The sequence below is a fragment of the Gnatocerus cornutus genome, chromosome 9 (genome assembly GCF_029298725.1).
Source record: "Gnatocerus cornutus isolate USDA-ARS CGAHR chromosome 9, icGnaCorn1.1, whole genome shotgun sequence".
NCBI classification, from domain to species: Eukaryota; Metazoa; Arthropoda; class Insecta; order Coleoptera; family Tenebrionidae; genus Gnatocerus; species Gnatocerus cornutus.
The window spans coordinates 12058919-12080008 of NC_142241.1; the positions used below are offsets into that span (position 1 = coordinate 12058919).

The 21090-nt window shown below is 34.5% G+C and overlaps 1 protein-coding gene across 2 annotated transcripts in view; it reads left to right on the forward strand.

Annotated features, from left to right (window-relative positions):
• The window catches only part of Hs3st-A (Heparan sulfate 3-O sulfotransferase-A), a 44238-nt gene that overhangs the window by 9909 nt on the left and 13239 nt on the right, over positions 1-21090 (forward strand). For both annotated transcript variants that reach the window (XM_088046452.1, XM_088046451.1), the window contains exon 2: positions 20432-20531. In XM_088046452.1, coding sequence (XP_087902578.1) covers positions 20470-20531 — 62 coding nt within the window. In that variant the 5' untranslated portion in view covers positions 20432-20469. The remainder of the gene's footprint in view (positions 1-20431; positions 20532-21090) is intronic.

Here is a 21090-nt window from a genome sequence, read left to right on the forward strand (position 1 = left end):
GTTTCTCCAGACAAATGATCGTCGAAACAAACTACTCGTCTGTTGGAAATATTTCCGACATTTTAGAGCTCCCATGTTATATTCTTATGACAATTCTACAGTTTTAAAGTTAATTTGAACTGAATATTTCAAGCTTTATATTTCTTGATACTTTATAATTGTGACAATTACATAGTATTGATTGTTAGTTACTTGAATTAGAGCTGGTAAACGTAAACGAATTATTTATTAGTCTCCATTTAAAAATAACAACGGAATGATCTAACGTTATTTTCGGTGTAAAAAAAAGTGAGAGTAACTAATATCGTGATTAAAATTTAATTGCCCACGTCTGTGTACAAATTGAGTTCCTTAAAAGAAATTTGAGGTGAGTGATTTGTATTTTGATTGATTTTGATTTTCGAGAGCGGCGAGTCTTATTAATTGGAAAATTTCCGCCTCCACCGGAAATGATTGATTTCCAACAAATGGTTAATCTCATCAAATAACGAACCACGTTTTTCCCGGTTCGCTCGCAGCTTTTTCTAGGTGTAATGTTGGCCTTTTTTCGTCAGATGTAATTTATTCGGTAGACGAAAACTGATCAAAGCTTCATGTTTGTAGTTTCCTTTAAAAATACGATTCTCTATAAGAGGAAAACAAAATTGGTAGCGCGCAGTCGGCGAAAAGCGAAGGAAAAACAGCGACAAAAAGTTGTGCCAGAAAACCCATTTCTCCCTCATCAACGCGCCGCAATGTCCGGAGAGTTCCATTGTATAACTCGTCTGCTCCTTGGGCCATAAGCTAAAAGGGATCTTTGCCCAATAGCACAAACGATGAACTTTTACAGTCAATTCTTGCTTTACGGCCACCACTATCTAGGTTCAAACTAGATTAGACTTAGTCTCATTCTATTGGATTCGATGGCTAAATAATCACCTTTATTGCCTATACTGAGCGCCTATTATCCTAGGGGCCGTACTTGGAGTACAACAAACCCGCATAAATTACTCGAGGCTGAATTATGGGATTGTCGAAGGATAATCTGGATTAACGCAGATGGAAGAGTCAAATATCGGGAAAAAATCAAAATTTAGACTTTTTGCCGCACAGACGCAATTTTTAAACCTCTTAAAACTTTAAAGGGCACCTACCTCTAATCCGGGGAAGCGAAATAAAATACTCTCAAGCGTATTGAAGCAATTGCGGACAATAGAAGTATAAAAAAAAATTGTATTACGCAATAATTCATTGCTAAGCCAGTCCACTTCGTCTTAACCTTCTCCTCATCGTTGAGTTCTCAAAATAACTCACTTTTTGCCAACCTCTGTGAATTAAAGCTTGTATTAACCATTGATATATAGCATTCCACGTGCCTAGACTGCTATTCTCTCTCTCTCGATGAGAAATGTTCCTTCACGTATAAAAATTAGTTTCTTTTCGTATTTCTCCGACCATTTATCGTCATAATTACGAAATGAAATTCTGCGGTGGTGTGTTGGAATTACTCAAAACAATCGATATTTCTGCCAACTTGAAACCAGAAAAGAACGTACTTTTCAAAGTATAAAGTGCGACGGTTCAAGTGGCCCTCGAAGCTGGTGTTAACAGAATATTGTCGATCCTCGCTTTGTCGACGTTTCGATGAATATTGATTGGATTGGGGGCGAAGCTCGCATATTCCTCGCTCAGGGACATCAACACAACGTGAAGATTTTAGTAGGAACATTTCTTTTTTTAATCGAACTTGCACTTGAGAAATAAAATTTCCCAACTACACGTCTGAATCTAATATATTTAATTTTATTTATTAATAAATTATTCTCAACTGCATTTTTGTGTAGAAAAGAGTTGTTTTGAATACCTACTTCAAGCTTTGCAGTTAGTGCAACTACAGATTTGTGAATATGCAATGAGCAAAAAGTTTTAACAACACCTGCATAATTTTAGTTGGTGGAAATGTAACATTTTTATCCACCTTTTCCTGCCGTATATTTAAGTCCCGGTGATTTCGCGCAGGTATGTTATTGACTATTTTATTATTGTCGTAATTCGAGCCCGTACTCGTGAATATTTTATATAAATTGGGGACCACGTTTAAGTCAATTTAGTGTCTTTTATAACGAAACTATTTGCGGGTTTGCGGGCTCTGTTTATTCCAATTTTCGAAAAGGATTTATTATGTCTCAGGGGTCTTTTGTACAACGATGTTTTAATGTTTCATTTAACTGGGTCATGACCAGCAGTGGCAAGGCAATAAATTTTTCAATGAGAAAGTTGCTCGGATAGTTTTACTAGAGGTCATGCTAACACTAGCGGACAAAAAATTGCTCAATTCCACTTTTTCTGGAACTTCCAGGGGTTGTACAGAAGCCGAATTATATTTTTCTTACATGGGATTCGGAATTAAATATTTATAATGCTCTTACATTCCAGTTTATAATTAAAAACAAATAATTTTTGCATTACCGACAGTCTAAAATTGATTTTTACTCTAATTAATTTGGGCTTATGTGTATAGTCCAATTTTAATTTATTTATACCTGTAAACAATACAATTTGTTGACGCTACTACTTTTGACAAGCTTATTAAAGTTTTATATTATACTTTCCAATAAATCATTATTAATTTGACTGGTTTCTGTTTATTGAAATCCAGTTTACGTGCTCAAAACTGGCCTAACTTTTTAAACTTTAAAAAAAAATCTGCTTCGGTGCTTTAAGAGTTGCATTATAGCATTGTTTTTTAATTGTTACCGATGCTTTAACAAGCCCTTTAATTTACTGTTTTGTGAGGTGTCAATTCCTATGAAATTAATTCAACAGTTTCAGTTTTACGTGTAACTTCGGCAGTTTAACATATTCTTTCAGCTAAATTGGTAAAAACTGGTAAATCTTAAACTCACTTCGAATGCAAGGTATGTCATAACATCAGCGGATTTTAAGCCTTCCAAGACGTTATCCTTGCTCCGTTAATAGCCAAAATTAGTGGATGAAAACTTAATTAAACAAATGTTCAGTAGAGTAATGAATCAGTGGTTGTATAATATTTTATAGGATATCTCATGAAAGTTTATTTTACATTATTAAATTTTAGCATACCGGTCCAGAAGTTGAAACAATAACAAAATAAAACATTGCAAACAATCCCTGCGGCGGCTATAAATAATTTCAATTTGTAATTTACACCTCCAGGTGCATTACACTAATTCTCGATTCATCAATTATAAATTACATTGGTTACAGTTGAAATGTAACCGTTAATTTAACACCGTACGTGTGTAAAATTATTTCACCTTGTGCTATTAATACTGCATTAAGTCCAGAAAATCGACAAATTTGCAGCGCTGTTGTTCCCTCTTATTTCGTATTATTTTGGCATTTATTTCTGAACTTCTGATGAGCCTCATATTTCACCCAAATTGAGCATAAATCACATTTAACAGAAGACATTACATCTTGCCACAAAGAGCCCCGAACCTTGTAATCATAACATCATTTTTGTTCCACGTTTCGCTTTTCACATGCACGACTGATTGATAGGAAATTAAAGTTTAAATGATTTTTTGCGTAGGTATCATGTTACTACCATGTAACGAGAGTTTGGTAAAGCTATAATAGCTTTGACAAAAAATGTGGAAATGTAGGACACATTAGAATTCGGCGCTTTCATGTTCTGGTCGCTTTTAGCAAACGTCAAAATAATATTTATTACCTGTAATAAGTTCCTGTTTTCATTGATTTTGTAATTTTAGATTATAAATCATGTACTACCAACGTGTGGACTTATTACGTCGGATAGAAACATTTTTTGGATATTTGGTAGTGAAATTTTAATCAACACGCACAATTTTTTTCATCAGTAAACCATTGTCATGGCTGTTATCACCCTCTACTGTACATTTAAACGATTTGCCACCGTCTGGCAAATTACATGTTTATAAAATTTCCCTCTCACTCGTTGTAATGAGATTAACCTCGCAGAACCTTATTTGCTACAAGTTGCGCTCTGTTGTAATTTGTACAGAGTGCAATACAAGTAGGTGCCAGAACTTGAGGAGCATAAATACACGTTTTTATGGGTGCAAAAGTTTGAGAAAAGTTAGCGGAAGCATTACGATTCCGTGCTCATTTTACCCACAAAATTTGTAACATTGTTGGTGCTAGCCCGGCGCATCCACCATATTTGCCTTAATTGATTGAAGGTTAGCTCAAAGTATTGATTACAATTCTGACGGGCAAATTGAAAAATCAAGATCGTTAAGATGTCGGGAAGGACCTTGACTCCTGCTGTAACTTTCCCTAGGAACGCAAGGGAGCAAAGTTGAGTCCTTAAGGAACTCACCTCTCAGAAGTGTAAATTCCGTTTTTATTGTGCGCCTCCTTTCTACAATCGTCGCAAATTTTCTATTCCACTTCCCATCTAATAACTTTGCAAATTTTCACAATAAATAGCTTTGATTTAAATTCCACACTTCTTATCTTTGTGAATTATTTATAAAACGAAACCGTCCACGGAGATAGAATTCGCGTTGGTGGTAGTTTATGTGAAGGAATTAAATTTGACGTACAATTTGTAAGGGCAGAATTCGGTGGTAGAAAGGTGAACGAGATTTCGTCTCGATAACGGCTTTCGCCTAAGAAACTTTGACACGGTAGATCTCTCCTTAAAAATGCATGTCCTCAAGATGCGATAACTCTCGTGCTTTTATGCCGCAAACTTTGACACCGAAAGACTTGGAATTTCATCCGGGATTGACACCATTTTTATTTATGATTTAGAGCGATCCCGGAATTATGCTGATGGCAATTATGCCAAACTTATACAGAGTAGAGAATTATACAGAACTTGCTGCTTCGAAAACGAGATTTCTAATAATTTCCTTCTAACGGAGTGCTTATTTTTAAAAAAAGAATAAAAATATATGCAGTCTTTATCACATTTTGAAATGAAAAATAAAATAACTTGCTGTATTTTACCTCCCTTAAAAGCTCTAAGCTCTAACGATCCTGAGCACGCTCTATCTTAGAAGTTAACCCACATCTAGTGCAAAGACCTCGGAATAATTCCAATTTTGACTAGAAAAAAATACGCCAGCACTTAAATTCATAAAGTCAAGAACTGACGTCCACAATAAGCCTTCAGGGGTTTATATCCGTCGTCTTTGTCCGGTTTTTATAGAATCCCAACTCCACAAATCCACAATCAATAATTCATCTTGAACTTCAGTTATATTTTTAATTTCGAGTACACCTGGTGCTCATGCATTTCTTAGATGCTAGGAAAAGCAAGTGCAAAGAAGTCGATGTTTAATTAACTCGTCTTTGTTGCATGAAGTTTTTTATTTTTGCCAGACGACATGTTCTTGTGAACATTATTTGAAATGGGAAAGGTGGAGGAAGATTTTATTTTCGTTCCTCGGGGAATTTCAGCTTTGCTAGCGTCACGTTAAGTTTTTAAGCACTTGGAAATTCGTGCAACCTGGTGGAACTCTGCTTGGTGCCTAGAAAATAGTAAATCTATATTTAACTTACGTAAGATTTGTCAAGTTTAATTAATACGCTTAGTTAAAGATAACAGCGTATATTTTGCAGGATCAGTCATGCAGAAAATGAACTGTGTCGTAGAAACGTTGCATAATTTGCAGTCATATTACACAATCACATTTGATTATTCAAACTGTATCGTGCTAAAATTCACCTCTATAATATACTTAGTAACCACAATGCGGCTAAATTCTCGCAGTGTATAATTTCAAACCAGTTAAAGAATACTGCTCGAGATGAGTGTGTTATTCAGGTTGGGCTATATTTACTACTGAGGATACAAAAATATCGATAAGTTTACGTGGGCACATCATTCTGTATTATTTGCAGGTGAACAGGTTATCGAAAGCTCTTTCAAAGTGGTTTTTGTAAAGATATTGATTTGATTAATGGAACTGAATTAATAGAATAACATTTCGAATGATTTGCGTTAACATTGTGTTAGACTTAATTCACTTTCGGAAGATTTGGCCACAGTTTTGTTATTGCCCACAAAGCCACCATATTCTCTATATTTTTATTCCGACAATATAAACTTTGTTCTTTTATAAACCGTAATGAAAGGCTATATTAATTCCGACTATCTCAAATATTGTTATTTTTATTGAAACGACTGACATTTTACTTTTCTCTGCATACAAATTAGAAAAAGTTAGTGGTGGATTCTTTTTGAAATTTAATGTTGAACTGTAAAAAATTCAAGCACCGTGAAAATTGTTGATTAAATTATTTAAAAGTTCAGAGTTTTACGAATTTTTTGTAACGAGAGAATAAAAGGGAAAATGCAGTTCATTAGTTAAACGAGCTTCACTTCGTTTCAAGTTGCAATGCTTTTTTTGAAAATGGAAATTCGTTTTAAGTTATTTTAGATGCTAGATTAACTGTATTAGACTGATCATTTCGTACTCGTTCGTGAGTTATTTTAGTATAGGCGCCCAAAAACAGCGACAGATCGAAAAAAACGGTTTTGCCATCGTTTCTCGCGATTTTTTGCATAAGAAATAGTTCTTAGATTTTTCAAAAGTCGAAAATTGCAAATTTTTGCGAAAATACATGACTAAAATTGTGGCAAACTTTTGATATCGATATCTGGCTTATTTTTTTCGAGTAAACTTGCGTTATTATACATCATTTTACGCAGAATTTTACGCAGATTCCAAATCTGGGATTGAAATTCAGATCCGACAACAAATAACTGAGTTATGGTCGATCAAAGTTGTGGAAAGTTGATTTTCATTTTTTCTCATTTTTCGTAATTTTTAAAGTTAAATATCTCGGAAACTATTTGAGATATTGAGATGCGGTTTGCGCCATTCTTTTTTTCGGCTCATTTTACGTTAGAAAATGTTCTCAAAAGCTCAAAATTCGATAGTCGATTTTTCGCGAAAAAAAATTGCGACTCAAACGATGAAAATTTTTCATTTTTTTTATTTTTGGCCATAACTCGTAAACTATTTGTCCGATCGATCTCAAATTTGGCCACTAGATAGATTTTGAGCTCCTTTTTCGACTGATGTATAATTCAAAGCTATTAAAGGTCGTTTTCATTTTGAAAACATTAATTGAAAATCACCCTAAAATGATGTTTCCAAAACAGTTTTTGGCCGATACCTCGTTTATTTTTTAAGCAAGCTCAACAAATTTGGGTCTCATTTTACGCAGAATTTCACGCTGAATCCAAAAACATGAGAATGATTGAATTTTCGTCAACAAATAACCGAGTTATGGCCGTTTGAAATTTTGGGTTGTCGCCGGAGAGCCAAATTTTTGAAGGTTCAAAACAATTCGTGCTCGATATCTCGGAAACTATTTTACATATTGAGATGCGGTTTGCGCCTTCGTTTTTCTCGTAATTTTTTACATAAGAAACAGTTCTTTAATTTTTCTACAGTCGAAATTTGCAAATTTTCGCAAAAATTCATGACTAAAACTCTGCCAAAATTCTGATATCGATGTTTCTCTTATTTTTTTGGAGTAAACTTAAGTTATTATACATCAGTGTACGCAGAATTTTCCGCAGATTTCAAATGTGAGATTTTTCTCGCTATTTTTAGATAAGAAATCGTTCTTAGATCTTCTAAGAGTCCTGATTCCTTAAATTCATTGTTTTAAAAAATAAATTAATCTAAATCCTTTGGAATATATTTCTGCCTCGGAAAACAATGAAAGGAGTATAAAAAGACTCCCCCTCAGCATTTCCCGATATTTTTCAAGATAAACTTATCTTAGCAAAGATGTGCTCCATGATATCTCACATGATCAATGCGACTAGTTAAAGGAAGATTTATGTTGGTTTAGCAAGGACTTGGGAAATTATTGATTGTGCTTCTCTGAGAAGTTTCGAATGTTGGAACTTACCAGTTGCAGGAACAAAGATTTCTTTTGTAACAAGTAGTGACAAAGGAATAAATGATCACATGCTGCTCTCCAGTCCTGTTGTTTTGAAACTATTTTCGCTCTATTTTTATTATTTAGTTGGTGTGACTGTGGTGGCATCAATAATAATAATTCTGCCGGAAAGTTTTGAAAAATTACAATGCGGTGCTGACTCAGAATGTGCAATTAATTAAAAGTTTGTTAATTAAAAATAGATGAATTTTATAGAGTGGTGTTCTTTTTTCATTCTGCACCGCCCTCGTTATTTATCATAAAAACTATATATTTTAGTAGAGCCACAGGTGTAGCAGACGCCTAAAAAACTGCCTTTGCCAAACCTCTTCGTCATTATTAAACATGATCGATAGAAGATGGCTGCCGCTTTTCATGTTTAAATGCCATTAAAGTCTCTTGTATGTGATTACGAAACTTTGTTGAAATTTCATGTACTGTATAGCTTTGCGCAATTGAAATCCACATAGGTTTATAAAAACGAGTCAAAGCTGCCAGACGGTGGAGTATTGTGGATATTCAACTGGGTGTCGGCATTGTTTTTTGTCTTCATCGACGCCGAGTTGGAAGCTCTGAGCATTTTTCACTTTGTGTAATAATAAAGGGACGGAGTAAACCAAGCTGCAACTTGTTTACCTAATTGTAATACAAAAAGTGAAAGGTTTTATGTGCTGGATAAACATCTACCAGAGAGTTATCGGCTTTTAATTTTACGATGAGGATATAACACCCTTTGTAATGTAATCAAACCTGCAGGCAACACTCAATGAGCTTTCTTTAAACTCAAGCTTTTGAATTTGGAACAAAAGGGGATTTCGACGTATACATTAATTATTCTAACCAAAATCGCGAAAAACGCGGCCCGATAAAAACCAAATAAAACCGGAAGTTACGCCCCTGTATTCACACTTCGATGAGGGTCAACCTTTTCAAACTTTCAAACCCTTTCGTTGACATTCTACCATTTGCTAACAAATTTTAAGATCATCCCATCATGTTAAATCCCCATATATTAAGAAAATGTATATTTTCTCAACAATTTATGACTGTGCCACGTTGTAACATCCATATTTCATTCTTTTAAAATCGCATAAATCATACTGACACATTCGGTGTGCCGTGTGCGCCCTTGTACATCGCCTCTATTTATTACGGGGTTAATTTGTAAAATCAAAGTTAGTCCCAAACGCGAGCTTTGGATCGGGATCATCAACGGCTTTGCTGAAAGTAATCCACGGTGGCTTCCCACGTGGAAACTAAATTCTACTTTTCACAATTTCGATGAATATTCCCTTGATTAACATTCGCTTGTTTCCGGTTTGTAATTAATTTGTGTGACGTGCGGAAATTAAGAAAAAATTCGGAAAGCAACCGGAGAATTTTATTTAATCTGAAACAAGATAGGGGTAATTTAATTACTTACAACTAATTTTATTATGGAAATTCAAATTTGCAACGCGGATCGTTGCCAAGTTAGTCAGCGCTACTGATGCGCTTTCTTCAAACAAATTGAGGGAGGGAAAACACCACTTTTTATTAGGGGCAACTAATTTCAATCTAAATATTCAAACTTGATTGACGGGAATTTATTATTCAAACTATTCTGTTTTTAGAAAGTTAAATATAAATACCCACAAATCAATCCGATTAATTCCCGATAATCAAATTTGTTTCAAACCCTTTCTGTTTACTTTTTGTGACCCATTTTTGCCTCTCTTTTAATAACGACATTATTTTCGCATGTGTTTCCTCTATTTCTGCGCTTTATTTAGATTAGAAAATGTCATGCAACTTTTGCTTTTAATGACCATCAACATCATTTTCAAGGTTCTCGTGGAAAATTTGCTAAATCCGTGTTGTGGCTTCATTTTCTTTCAAAATTAAATTAAACATGTGGGAAAACTGGGGCATCGAAACTGCCGTTCAAGCTACACGACCGCAGTGAAGTTTGTGACAATTAGATCGTTATAAACTAAGTTGGATTGAGATGTTCAATTATGAAAGAGTTTTTTGGTTTTAGTATGGGAGCGACGTCTCCGGGAATATTTCAGTATTGTTCTTAAAATACCAGTCTTTGAAATTCAGACTTTGTCAATGGGTTAAATTTATTGCAATAAGCACGTAACAGGTATTCTATGCTTTTTGGCATGCCAGCCATGGCTCACATTTCTTGGTTGTTGGCTTGAAGTCAAATCTACAACAGGTTGCGAATCCGAACGTTATTATTCCACGGCTCTGTCCGAAATTGTTTAAATTCTCCAGATGTTCCCACAAGTGAGCTTCTAAAGTATATAGTAAAATCCGACAGGACATAAATCCCCGAAATTGAATATAGAATTCCATAAATATGGTAGACGGAAGCAGAAAACACCAAGCAAATAATTTTTCTTCCGGTAAATCCCTCTTTTCCGTTATTATCCCGTCGTAATTCTAACAAACATTCAGTGGAGCAAATATTGCACTGGAATCAATATTGACACTTTACACAGTTCGTGTACGCAGTCTCATGCTCATGTTATCATTTATCTTATTGACCTTCGACGTATCTTCACTGTTAAATACTTCCTTCTGCCGTCATAGAAATTTTACGAGCTCACAACGGATTCTCAAGTCTTGTCGTGCTTTGAAAACTGAGTGCGTGCGTGAAATTTGAATATCATGCAGACTTTGGGACCGTTCTAAGGACTCGGATTTTATTCGATTTATTTACCACCCATAAAATGGTATTAAGCAAAAATATCAGGTACCGAAATAGACCGCAATTTACTCGCATACGTTCTGAATTATTTCGTAAGGTCACGATTTCTGTGTCAAGGGAATCCAATCTGCTAAAGGTCCTCATCTTCCAACGGGAATTATCGGAGAACATCTTTAATTCGTTTTAATTATGGCGGAGGCGCATGGATAGTCCATAGAGACTTTAGTAGCGGGTCACTAGGTCGTTAGTATTCATCGAGCAAACCATTGCTTTAATATCTCTTTGAATGGCCTATATAATTTGAATTATATCCGAACATTAGCATGTTAGAAGTTTCATATTCTGGGCAATGTGGATAAAAACTATGCAGAATGAAAATTCAGGGGATGTTCCTTCTGGCTGACTATTGTATTGAACGCCAGAACCAAGAACATTCATGTTTTATTACGTGAATTACTTATTGTTTTTGCACTAAAATCAATACTTTGAATAGCATACTCATCCTACGGAAATTATTTTTAAAACGGACAGGTCAGGCATCGCCAAGTTTCAATTGTTAATTGTACCACATTCCCGGAGAGTGCCTTCAAAAAAAGTACCTTTAAAGGGCTCAAATTCTTTTTTCAGATTCTTGAAAGTTCTATTTATATTCCAGAATCAAAATTTCAAGTTCAGTTTTATTCTAATAATTTTGGTTATAAGCCCCGAAGTACATGAGAAATTTTTATATTTTTATGACTGTCACACTTATTTTTAAAATTCCTGTTTTCATTAAAAGCCATTCCAGTGTATTATTAACTCGTAAAAATAAATATTTTGTAAGCAAAAGACAAAATGAAAAAGTTGTGGCGTCTAAAGTTCAGCAACTTAATTAACATATATTCAGGAACTGAGCTCTTCGAGTGTTTTGGCAATTACCTGACGCCTCCAAATATCGATTATAACAGCAAACTTGACAATAAAATTATAGTTCAAGGACGACACAAAACTTTGGGAGTCTTGGTTTAATGAAGTTTTGCTCCACTAGCTCTATTTTTTATTTATATGAAATTGCTTTTTCTCTTGTTGTTAAATATTTATCAAGATTGGTTGTGTAACTCTTGATAATGCATTTTATTATTAAATCTATAAATTATATTGTAAGTTACAACGTGGACAGTATTGGGAAAGCGATTTCTCGTAAATGTCAGAAAAGTAAATAGACAATTCGTAATAATAATCAAGATGATGAACCCACAATTTAGTTATTTGAGGACGTGTAATGTTTGCTTCATATTTTTGCCGCTGTATGTATTTATGCACCTGCTCCTTTCTGTTTATTCATGTTTTACTCTAGCCAGTGCATAAATCAAATCAATCTCAATATTTGGCGATTTACTCATTCAGGCTCGTTCTTATCTTTGTTTACACATTTAAAAATATTTTTAGAATTTGCTCGGATATAAAAACTTTACACGAAAATAACAGAAACTTTTTGCTATTTTATTTGTTGATTTCAGATAGCGAAGGTGTTTTTGGCGTGACTTTTATATTTAGCAACAATTTCTGCGTACACACGAAATTTTCTTAATGCGTGATTTGCGTTTTACTTGTCGCAACCAGAAGTCCGGTATTGAAATCTTCGAAAAATTTCGCTGGAATAATGGTGGAGGCGCCGGGCAACAAAACTTCCCTTAAGTTGTCGTGCCTTTTACGCCAAAATGCGAAAATAACTCAATATTTCCTCTGATTGCCGTGAAGGTTAATTATTCTTTCTGAAACACGCATCCCGCTTTTTGTGGATAGATTGCTAATTCTTTTTTAGTGTGTGCGACCTACTTTATTAAATTTACCGGTTTGTTCCATCGACTCTCGGTTAAAGCTTGAAGATTTCATGAGATTAGGATAATTCAGAATCGGTCACGTTAGGTTAGTTCGGCAGAAGGTCAAAGTTCATATTGATTATTTTCTATAACGAACGGGTTTATTATTTAAAAGCGACAAAAGCGTCACCGAAATGGCTAGTCAACGACCTAAAAATTGAGTTAATATTCATGTTTGTTTAATAAACGGTAGACTTAACAGTCAAAAGGGTGGGAAAAGTCGAGGGTCAATGCCGGGGAAATTAACGATTTTATCGATCATATGAATGAAACGAGGGATTATTTTTTTATAGCGTCTGTTTACGTTTTTCTTCCAAGTATTTATAAAAATATAAAGTGACCTTCTACTGCATGGTTATTCAAAATTTATGAATGAACAGTTAAATATTTAAGCTTCATCTTTTCTGGGCTTTTAACAATGTTTACATATGTCGAGGAGTTTCATTAATATAGTTCTTTGTAATTTTAATAGCTTGTAGGAGAAGTTTTTTGTACCAAAATAAATTTAAAATGCAGCAAATGTTTAGGTAAAACTGCAGGCAGAACTATGAATAATTGTCCAAGTTGTTTTATGCATGATTGGCGCCAAATTATCGTAATTATTTAGTTAATTTCTGGTTTAAATCGCCCCAAAAATAACGGATTAGTTTATTGCCACAGACTGCTATTAAAGTGATAAAAAGCTGTTCATTACAACAAATGTTTTCAATTTAGGAAATCTAACGAAATGAACGGGTGCAAACTCCATCACAGAAATGAAATTGTTCTGAATAGGATTCCATTTATACTGTCATAAACAGAGTAATAATGCGAATAAATTAAATTTATTCCCGCATTGGAGCTTTTGGTAAAATTAAAATGCAAAATCTGAATATCGCAATTAGAAATAAATAAATAAACAGATGATTTGGTGGCGTCCCACAATCATGCTCAAGTCTTAATTTGTACAAAGTATAATTTATTCCGCAACTTTTAAACTTAATTCGCGGAAATTGCCATTGTTGGGAAGTTTGTGTAAAGCTTGAGTGGGAGTTTTGGCGATAAGTATTGTCATTATAAAGTTTAAGCAACATCATCATGTATTCAGTTTCTAACCTATAATTTCTCGCGGAAAAACGATCAATCGACTTGTAATTCCTCCAATGAATTGCGTAGTTTTGTTCTAAAATTAAGTTAAAAATATTTCAAGCTCGCACAAATCAGTAATTACAAGAGAATCTATGGCTTCCCCGGTTGAATTTCACATTGACCTCAAGTTGGAGGCGGTTTTAATGTCATTCTGCACTGTCTAAGTCCGTGCATTGCATGGTTGCCGAGGCCGAGGTCAGGTCGATTCAGGAACCTTGACTTACAATAGTCGCACCTCTTGCGTCTCGACGCTATTACGTCATAGGTTCAATTCTGAGCGGTTCGCCAGGAAACACCATTCTTTCTAAAACGTGACCTAATTTTTTTATCTTTTTTTTATGAAGGTTTTTCGACCGTTATTTACACTGAAACATTTTATTGTGAAAGCTCACAAAACCGAAAGCTTAATTACCTGGAATATTTATTTAGATAAACAAACCAATTTGGGAGCAGGATTTTATGACTTCGTGTTTATTAAGCTAGTTCAGACGAGGGTTCTTGCACCTTGAATATATTCGGTTGATGGGTATTGATTTTCAGAAACACAACTGCGAGCTTCTATTTTTATTGTGGTTTCGATAACCATAAAATTGTGTTATTATGACGAAAGAAAAGTGTAAGCATTTAATATTCATGGCAAGGTTTTAACTTAATACTCTTGTTATAAACAGAATTCTCTTCCTATAAATCTTGAAATCCAATTTCTTCAACATTGATATTCTTAAAATATCGAATATTGAGAATAAAGTAAGTATTTGATGCAACGTTTTACCTTTGACTTCTATAAAAGCACTGTTTACTTTGTCGGGAAATTCGAGATATGCAGACTTTCACGAAGTCAACATCTCTTCACTTCAATATGAATTGTACGGTAAACGTACATTTCCATGGAAAACAAACAGTAAAAAATTTTTAAAGAACGTTATTAATATAGGCAACCCAAAATACGCGTTTTTTTGTCGACTTACAGGAGCGAAATTTAATTTCACAGTTCGGAAGCAAACACTTCCTCAAGCAAGTAAACTCTCTACATTATTAGCCAGTCATTTCCCGAGTAACAGAAAATGTCACTTTGCACTTAGTTCCTTACGTGTCATACAAGAAGTACACATAACTAAAAACATTACTTATGTATAACCACATCTCATGCTTTATTTACATCTCCGGTTTAGTGCTCAGTTGATACTATAATGTGCAGCATAATTATTTATTAAAACTAAAGCGAACGTAGAACAGTGAGTAAAATTTATAAAACTCGTCTTAAGATTAGTGGTCATGATCATGTCGTTTTCTATTCAAGTCGTGAGTTGCATCTTTTAATAAACATCACACAGCATCAGCAGCTGTGAACACAGAAAAATTGAGTACAACGCCTTCGAGTTTTATTTATTTGAAACCGCAGTGCAGTTGTAGTTTTGAATTTCAATATACATAATTCTCCGGCATGTTCCAGTAAATTCGGTTCCTTTAAACGCTCGCTTGGCTCTGACTAAATGTTAAATCGAGTTCATAGATTAGATTTCAGACTGGAACGAAATTAGACATTGACATTAACCATTTCGTTATTTGGAGCTTTAGACAAAAGCTCACAACAAAAGGTAACTTGGTATTAAACGACAATTAAATCCAGTCAAGGATAGATGTCCTGAATAATCCAACGAGCTGAAGTTGACTGTTATTTATTTAATTTAAGCCTATATCCTCGCATGTCAAAGTGATAAAACACATTACATAGTGTTAAAGGATTAGTCTGCTTCGTGACAGCAAACCAGATTTATTCCGCTGTGCTTTCTCTCGTTCTGATACTATTTAAATTCAACTATTCCATTGGACATGGTCGTCGTTTCGACAATTGCAATTTATTTAAGGGATTTTCTAAGTTCGGTTCAATGTCCCTCGAGGGGCGGATTATTGTCCTCTCTGTTTTGTTTTCGAGAAACTGTAATGGAAGTACACATGATTGGTGTTTGAAGTAATGGGGCGAAAAATTTAATTGATGTATGTTATGTATTCATTCGCATTAGCTCATTTGCTTAATTGTTTGGGAAAGCATCATTAATTTAATACACGAGCTTGGAAATTAGGCTAATGGCTTTTATCTTTCTTTTTTTTTCAACAGGTTAATGAAATATGTAACAATATGTCGACTTTATTTACATATGCATAAAACGCAGAAGCGAATTCCAGATCAAACAATTCCTTTATTCCCTCATAATCGAATTATATTTTATTTCAAACGACAATCAATAAACACGTTAAACAACTGGAAAACAAGGCGACAGCCAATCAAACCAATAATAATAATCGCACCAAAGCGATCATAATCGTTTTTCCCTTCCACGTTGTCATGTCACAACAAAATTAACGTCACAGCTTTAAAATAAAACTGTCTAAACAAGATCGAGATGAGTTCCTATTTGTTGGCTTGAAACTGCCAGACGTCATTGGCAAACATGAGAATTTTCTCCAATTTTACGAAGTCGACAAACTACAAATATTTAGATTGAGACGTTTAAAAGCTGATCCGAGTTTCGATAGTGATCCTGTCATCACGAGAACTTTGCACCCCACACAATCGTTGAACTGAAATAAAAGTTCGAGCAAAAACGGATTTTTTATATTCCTCATAAAACGTTAAGAATGGGGGCGACACAAAAATGGCGGTTGCGCCAGGTCAAATAAACAATTAAGAAAAGAAGATTTTTAATATTTTCTTTGCCATTCTTGTTCATTTCTGTGACCTTGTTGAATAAGCTTTCGTTTATTGCTAAGTGGTAATACGGCGTAATAATATTAATAACAACTTCATCGCCAGACGATTTAATTACAAAAGTAAAGCCAATTTAATTACGGCGTCGCGACGCGCTCTTACCGCAACTAATCTTTTTACAATTCTAATTTCTCATGAATTTTTTCTATACTCCGGCAAGTCAAGGTTGATTTCGGCGTTTCTATTAAAATTTAATTTATTCGAGTCGTTTTCAGAGAAAATACGTCACGTACAGAATGCTATTTCAATTTCACAAATGAAATTTAAATAATATTAATATTCTCTTTACTGCTTTGGGTTTTATGGCGGTATTTTAGCAGCACCTGAATTTTTTTACGCTGCAGAAATTCAATATTGTGATTGAGAACTTGCGGGGCTAAAATGGCTGTAAAAACTCATCTTTTCCTCAAATATTTTTTATGATAAGTAAATATTCTCATTTATAAAATATTGTCGCCACAAATGTGGATTAACGGCCTAAAGACGATAACGTGCGGAGATATTTTTTAATAAAACTTAGAAAATCTATGGAATGCTTAAACTGGTTCTTAATTCAGCAGCAAACAAGTGAAATATTGCCGACCTTGATAAGGGCCCCCATTCAACGTGCTCATGAAATTACCGAAAAAATTTATGCGTCGGCGCGACCTGACGTAATCTGTAATATTAATGCAAATTTTGACAGAAACGCGGAAACACGTGAATTCCGAGGGTCGAATTTATATTTAATTTTCAGGGAATTCCGTTCTGCGTGATTAGGATAGACCCTATCGGTAACATCAGGTAAACTAACTCCAGTTTACATAACCCGGTGGAAGTCATGCAGTGAGATTATCATTCCAGCCCGGGTCGATAAAGTAGAGTACTACAGACGCCGACTGTGACCCTGAAAATGACGTCATTGCACGACGATAAATTTTCGATTGTCCGACGAACCGGAAAGTACGAGAAAAGCGCAACTTTTTCAGGAAATTTTCAGGGCTGCACTCCATCTGTTTCCTGTAATAACTGTCTTTTTTGACGTTTGTTTATTACGACGCTTGCGGCAACTCGAGTTGAGCCGAGACGTGACTTCAAATTGTGATGGCTTATAAAAGTCCGAGCGTTGTTTTTTCTTTTAAAAAAACTTTTAATTCGTTTCTTTGTTGCGATGTGTGTTGATTTCGCACGGATAAAACTTCTTAGTATGTTGATTGGTCGTTCGCTCGCTCACAACGTATGTCCATCGATTTAAAAGAGAATGGATGAAGCAATTTTCACAAAACGTGACACGTGTATCCATACATTATTGTTGGTGCTCAAAAGGGCGCGAAAACACATCACCGAAATATGGGGGCTCTTTGTTAATTTATAATACAAAACAGCTCCGGCACAGGAAATTATACGTAGCTTCGATAAGATCGCAAGGAAAGTTATTAAATGCAGGCAAAAACTCTTCACGTTAAGCTGCGATTACCGGAAAATGCAGAGTTTTTCTTCATTATAAAACCTCGGATTTCTTATTGTTGAAGGCAAAGTTAGACCTTGGGGAACTCACCAAGCCGCGTTATAATTCTATGAGTGAAGAGGTCACTAATATTCTGCATTCTAAGCCAGTTTAAATGTCACTCGGGACACAAGTTATTGTATTCCTTATTGTTGGTCTAGTTTGAATATAGCACAAAGTTTAACCAGAATTAACTACATTCAATTAATACCAGCCATTGCAATTACGAGATTTCAAACTGTCATTATTGTGTACTTGTACGAAGAACCACTTCGATGCGGAATGAAAACTCTCCAGGAAATGAATGGGTCATTTCATGAATATCAGCTAGAGTTCGATACGAACTGAATGCGTATTTTATGCAAACAAAAGCTTAATCCCGAAATATCCACTCTCAAAGGATGCATTTCCAAAGAAATATTAATGCGGGAGCCGTAAAAGTTCGTGGTTTAGAGAGGTTGAAGTCGGGGAGGCGATTTCTTCGCTAGATTAGAATCTAGTTTTAAACATTTCATTTTGGAGGTCTTGACATGCAAATTTTTATAGCATGTGCTAGAAAACTATCTCTACTGGTCTGCCGATATAGAATTGGATTAAATAAATGAAACACAATTTTCGCAGTATTTGATATAAATTGCGGAAATTTCTAATTGCCTTAACGACTTAACTATCCCCACAGGCAGTTTCGCAGCTCATTTTTTCCTCCCATCTTTTATTCATCTGCTGCTATTAAAATTGCAACTAAAAATGCACGTTTCACCTTTAATATCCGACGGTTTTATTTATTCAACCAATTTGGGAACACCAGTTCCATAAATCCTGGCGCGGTAATTGCGTGAAAAAAATCTCATCTTTGACAGAAATAGATAAAATTTGACTTAAAATTGATGCGGGTATTTTGACTGAGCCATGTTATGCAAATCGGGAAAACTCAGCTTGTTGTGCATGCAAATTGGTTTTGTGGCATAATTAGTTTGAATTTTTTATTTTCATCTCGACGTGGAAATCTATTGTATAGAAATATGAATTAATACAGATGTTGGGATTTTTTCCTTGCGTGATAGCTTTCGATAACATTTGTCTTTATTGATCACTCCAACATTGTACATTTTAAATCTCTATATCCTGAAAACGCTAAATGCTTTTATAATATTTTCGTTTCCAGGCGTCTTTCCTTTTTATTTTAATGTGGGTTGGAGTTATACTGTCAATCACGTCTCCGAAAATTGCTGTATTTTCATCGAGACGGAATTTGAATTCCTTGCATGGCCTTAGCATACTGAATTATTCATAGCAGTTCGAAAAAACTACTTAAAGACAGACGAAATCATTAAAATTAATACATACTAACGAAGGAGTGACAAACCAAAAACAGTTACTTTTCGTTTATTCAATTACTTGTTTGTATAGCAAACTAGTTTTCTTGCCAAAGAACAAGAAAAAGTCAGAAAGGTCGGCACGCAACGAAGTAATTTTTTCTTGTCTTCATTTATTCAATTGGAAAATACTTATCACAGTAGAACGAATACAAACGAAAAGTGGAAAATTATTCGTACCTAATGATAATTTTGCAGGTGGAGTTAAAAGTAATTTCACTGCAAAAAACGTATTTTAGAATGAAAGAAAAAAACTTCATTACTCGGTCGTATGGCGGAATGGTATATTGTATGTACAATAACTCAAATAGACATTATGTGGGAGTTTCACATTGTACTTTTTCTTCAATTGCACATCTTTATTTATTTGTGCAAAAGAATAACTACAAATGAATAGTTTTATGGGAAAATAGCAGTATAGCGAACTTTATAAATAAAAATTGTGGCATTTCGTGTTTTCCAGAAGACGAATTTTCCTTTCAAGTCTTTGTCCGTTTCGAAATTAATACTCTCAAAAATCACATCCGTGGCAACTGAAGATCTCCGGCTTAAAAATTACGAGCGCCAAGTGACTGTTCCAACAAAAAACTCAGTTTCAGGGGCAATTAGGAAGTGCCTCTATTCGGAGTTTCTTTTCATGAGCACTCCACCGTAGAATGGGACCAGTTGCTAGTATTTTCACTCCAATAATTAGTAAAAAGGATACGAAAGTTTTATTTATATGCGGAGAAAATCTGAAATGATTTGTCCATTTGCTAAAAAAGGTTTTTCCACATTTTAAAGATTTATTAGATAAAAAATGGTGTAAGTACGCGAGGGACTAGTCACTTGAATAATTCCTTCACTTACGAATCAACGTCAAGCCAACCCTTTGAAGTTATCCACTTCAAATCTAGCGGAAATTAGGGGGAAAATGCTTGTAAAATGTACACAGGGAAGCTCGTCCGTCAAATCCGTGGGCATCTTTTAAATTTAAAATGTATTCTGCATGTTTCCTGAAGGTTAGTGTCTCGGTGCCACCTTGAAGGAGTTTTAATTAAAACGATGCAGATAAGCGAACTGTTATTAACGAAAACTGCCGCAAGAAAGAAGCATTAAAATAAGTGCTTTCGCGTATTTGTTTCGTGGGGTTAAAAGATAACGCTTTGATGTAAATATTAATGAAAGTAAGGATACTAATTTTGTTAATTATTGCAGAAATCTTGGAAAATGAAGAGCAAGATGTTTTCTCTAAAATGAGCCCGTCGAAAACTGATTCCAGAAGAGGATGTGTGCGTCCGCCGCACTTCGATATCCTGTGAGTATTTTCAACAGTTTTCATTATTATGATTACACTGGTCAACACGATTTTGTCGTGGGCGTAAAAAGTTGATATTCTTATGTAATTTGATCCCCTGAAACACAATGGTGACCTTAAAAATTCTCTAGGACCTCTAGGGTTTTTGAGATAGACAAAAATTCAAGATAATCATTTATTTCTATTCAACAAATCTTTAATATGAAGAATAATATAAAAAAACATAAAAACAACATTTTTTTTCTTGTTTAGTTATCATAAAAACGGTTTATTAAAATTACAATTTATTCCCAAACACCAAATTTTAACAAAAAATGCTGACGCGCGTTTCGATAGCAATGCTATCATCATCAGAGCGATTAAACTTCAGTTTAATCGAAACGCGCGTCAGCATTTTTTGTGTTTGGGAATAAATTGTAATTTTAATAATTTGTCAACACCAAGAATTGATCCAATAAATTTTCTTTGATAAAAACGGTTAACAGAATATTTTTTTGTTACCCTGATACCTACAATTATGTGAAAATTATTAACAATTTATTAGGTAACATTCAAATAT